We start from the raw sequence: 4237 nt of genomic DNA on the forward strand, positions 1-4237 counted from the left end.
GGGGGGCTCGTGATCAAATAAAAATAGAAAGTTGTGTTTTCAAAATTGGAGTTCAAGTTATTTTTCCTTCCAATAGTGTTAACATGCTGCACATGGACAAGATTTTTTTTTAATTTTCATTTTAAGGGGGCTAAAGCAGTTAATTAAAAGTAGTCTAACATAAATGCTGTAATTTGATTACTTTAATAAACATGTAACTTGGATGGATTGGATGCTGGCGTGACCACAGTGCACACGTCTGCTGTTGCTCACAGTGACAAAGGGACGCTCAGGGAGTTTGTGCGTTCGCTCAGACACGTGAAACCTTAGAGGGAACATTGGTCCTGCCTGAATGCGGCTTTGTTGTATTACCTGGTGTTAATACCACTATGCGGAGCTGCCTGGCTCGCTCTAGCTCCAGGTGGAAAGTGTGGTTTAAGGGGAGGGCCGAGCCTCGCAGCATCAGGAGGGCAGTCCTCGCTCTCGTCACCCCATCAATCTGTATCACCAGGAAGACTTCCTTACTGCCCTCTGACCTGAGACCGAACATCCAGAGAGACAGAGAGAATGACTGCTCCAAAACTGAACCTAACCCTCCAACAGGGGGCCCCCTTGAACACAACATTCACAAAAAAATGTTGTCAGTGGAGCCAGAAGTGACCAAGAGGGTGGATTAGTTTGTTAGACTGTACAGGTCTGTCCGGTGTATCTCATAGACACAGACGACCTGCTAATTAGTACTCAGTAACATCCAAGTAAATTCCTAAAACTGGAGCTCAGACTTCTTGTATGGTCTGCTGGTAACCCCAGCAGACATATTGTTGGTCAGATACCAGAGATCCAGGTTAGAAGAATGTTTTATATCAGACCTGTACTCAGACGATTTATACCCTATACAGTCATGAATTAGCTGCTGGTAAAACAGCCAGTCTGAGCTTTAGACTGTTGACCTGCAGTTCTCTTAATGTCCACTGGATGCTGCTGTGTTCAGATTCTGTGTTGAAGTGAATTAAAGGCTTGAAGGTATGTTTATACCTGCTGGTCTTCATCTCCTCCAGCCCCAGCAAGTGGACAGTCAGTAAACCCGTCACCCGTTGGCTGCATCTCGGTGGGTCGGAGCCCACGTACAGCTGGAATGAGCTGACGTCACAGGGCCCATCCTGGGTGATCACGTGTTGAGAGGGCTGCTGTCGTGGCAGTAGTTCAGGGGAGTCCCCGTCACTAAGATACCCTGACAGGAAGACACACATGTTCTATTATAGTAGTTTTTCACTGGATTTCACTTAGAGGCTGAGACTCCCCACGCTTTATTGAAAATGGATGAAGATGGAATCCATGACCTTAATGTGGTTCTGGCAAGGTCAGAAATATCAGGAAGATACACAGATTTCTGTGAAATACAGTCACAGACGCTTTGTATTTACTGTGTACTCATTCTCACTATCGGTTTACTCCTGAATCCTGCCCAGAGCCATGAAAGTTCCTGCTCTACATCTGAGCTAACCGCTTCTCCCCCACGAGCGGTTTACCTCCTTTACTGGCTGAGCATCCTCTTGATGACCGTCGCTGTGGTCGGGCTGGAGAGGTGGAGCTGTCCAGATGATACTTGCTGATCACGTTCTGGTTGGAGAGCGCCAATAATGATGCCGTGCTCTTACCAGCCGACTCCTCTCCGCTTCCTCTATTGTCATTTGTTTGCCGATGGGCCCGAGAAGATGAGCGGAGGCTGAGTTTCCGGCGCAGCTCGGGAAGTTTCTTCATCTTTAGAGAGAGTTTTCTTACCGTACCAGGAGACCTCAACCTGTCAATCATACTTCCTGACACACCCCCTTTCTTTTGGGAGGCGGGACTAGAGTCTGGAGGAGAGTCTGAAGCAGGGTGAGATGAAGAACGCCAATGAAGACAAAACCTGACCAATGTGGTGACAACAGGTGAAACAGGAAGTCTTACCTGTATTTTCTGCTTTGATGTCATCGATATGGTGACTGACACTTGGATTGGGGAGGCTGGAGCACTGAAAGTCCTCCAGTGGACTGGCACTGCTACAACCTCCGCCAATGTCTGTTCCAGCACTAGGCTCATCTTTTTTTGCCCTCCGCTTCCATACATCCTCGTCCCGGCGTAGACCTCCTAAGTCCTCCTCCTCGGGGATCGGGTTGTACCAGATGTTGCTGCCACTGTCCTCCTGAGGGTCGCACACTTCATCTGCAGTCTTTCCTGAAGAAAGCACCCAGGCTCGGCTGCTGCGATCCAGGCTCTGCAGGTAGGCGCGCTGGCCAGACAGCTTGGCACTGACGGAGGTGGAGGGAGATTCAGCGGGGTCCCCTGCTTGGTAGTAGGATTCCTGTTGCATTGTTGTGCTAACACAGGACGCACTGGTCTTATCCCAGGCCAGACTGGTGCACATCCTGTCACCACACTGCTGCATCTGCAAACCATGACAATAACGATTGGACACATCACTGAAGGGAGAGAAGAGATAGAGTGAGGAGTCAAACCACCATCAGATCCAGGAGGAGGTGTCCATCTACCAGCAGCACAATCTCTGTCCAACAACCTTGCAACTGTTATTTCTGGGAAGTGCACATATTTCTCTGTTTTCCCTGTTAAAAATCCATGCCTAACACAAATAAGTGCATGCACTGTATTGTTTTAATACGTGGGAACGTATTAATGAAGGCACCTGAATTGAGACATAGGAAAGGGTTCAATAAGCTGCAGCAGAACAAGAACAAGGGACCCAACCACCATGGACATCGTAGCTGGAGGAATACTAGGAGGAGAACATAGATAGAGAACTACCAGGAGGACAAAGACTAAGGATTACCAGGAGAAGAACAATGATTAAGGTTTAGCAGTGGAAGTAGAAAGACTAAAGATTACTAGGAAGATAAAGCCCAATTATTAGCAGGACAAGAACAAAGCGGACAGAACAAAAACTGAAGCAGCAGTAAAGGTCTGACTATTAGCAAAAGAAGGGACAAAGGAGAATAGCAGTGTGAAGGCTCGATCATATAGATAGTGTGCTATTACCTTGTCTTGCACCAGCCTATGGCTCAAGGCCTGCCCAGATGCATCCTGAGATATCCCTGTGGGTCTCTCCTGGTCTGAGAGTGTGATGGTGGAGCTTGAGGTCAAGAAGGTGGGTGGAGCTGCAGAGCCCTGACGCGCCCACTGCTGTTTCTTCGCCACTGTGATATGGTTTCGAGGAGGCGATGGGGGGTCGGGGTCTGTAAGTGTTGGCGACGATGGTGAGGAAGAGGACTGGAAGACATTGTCGGGCCGGACTGGAGCCTCTGTAGTAAACAAACAGCTATTATTATGGGCTGGATCAGTACGTTTGGCGCTATCAAAGTGGTGAGGTGGAGTTTGATCTGCACACACTGGTCCAGATCAGATGATAGGAAGCAAAACGGGTTTTTCCACATGTGGTTGCCCCTCCCTGAGCCTGGTTATGCCGGAGGTTTCTTCCTGTTACAAGTTTTTCTTTCGCACTGTTGCTAAGACAGTTGCTCGCCTGCTCTTGTCTCATGGTTGTGTCAGATTATCCAGCATTTTTTAGAGTTTTGGTTTGTAGAAATATTTTGTTTTGATTCCTGGTTGCCTTGCTTTGCATATTATTATTGTATTTGGTCATTAATGTATCTGTGTCGTCCTCATTTAGTGAGCTCACTTCTCTTTTGCTTTGAGAGTTAGTGTTCCTCGTGCTTTGATTTTAGTCCTCTGTGATTTGGTTCAGCTGTGTCTCCATCTGCACAGCTGTCTCCACTTGGTTACCCTCCTGTCACTGTCCTTCAACAGAACATTTGTTCCCCTTACCCCAGTGTTCTGCTAGCGTTTCCTCTGGTTTTGGACTTTATGATTTACCTTTGGGATTTCCTGCATTCACTGCAGAGTTCAACTTTGTCTGTCTTCATGACTCCTCTGACTCTCGCATGGTATGCAACACCTACAGCCTTCTGACATGTTGGAGTTTCTCTGTAATATTACAGGGTTTTTACTTTGACATATAAAGCGCTCTCAGCTGACCTTTGTTTTGATTTGAAGCTGAATAAATAAAATGAAGTTTAGCGCAGCAGGCTCTGACTGAAGGTCTGATTTCCTATTGATGGTCATATGATCAGCTGTTGCTGTGAAGGACAGTGGAACGTTTCTCTGTCACATCCTATACATGTAGATTACTGTTCCAGCCCTCAGCGCAGACCCTGTGTGTGTGTGTGTGTGTGTGTGTGTGTGTGTGTGTGTGTGTGTGTGTGTG

General features: G+C 47.4%; 1 protein-coding gene across 1 annotated transcript in view; it reads right to left on the minus strand.

The window, feature by feature from the left end:
- LOC102294979 (rho GTPase-activating protein SYDE1) overlaps positions 1–4237 on the minus strand; it is a gene marked incomplete in the record, with an annotated part of 15259 nt that overhangs the window by 6027 nt on the left and 4995 nt on the right. Inside the window, 5 exon segments of the mRNA XM_014336776.2 lie at positions 352–515; positions 1015–1210; positions 1509–1847; positions 1930–2407; positions 3013–3275. Of these exon segments, the coding sequence (XP_014192262.1) occupies positions 352–515; positions 1015–1210; positions 1509–1847; positions 1930–2407; positions 3013–3275 (1440 nt within the window).

Source organism: Haplochromis burtoni, unplaced genomic scaffold, assembly GCF_018398535.1.
Source record: "Haplochromis burtoni strain Fernald_Lab_line unplaced genomic scaffold, NCSU_Asbu1 Contig_148, whole genome shotgun sequence".
In the NCBI taxonomy this organism is placed as follows: domain Eukaryota; kingdom Metazoa; phylum Chordata; class Actinopteri; order Cichliformes; family Cichlidae; genus Haplochromis; species Haplochromis burtoni.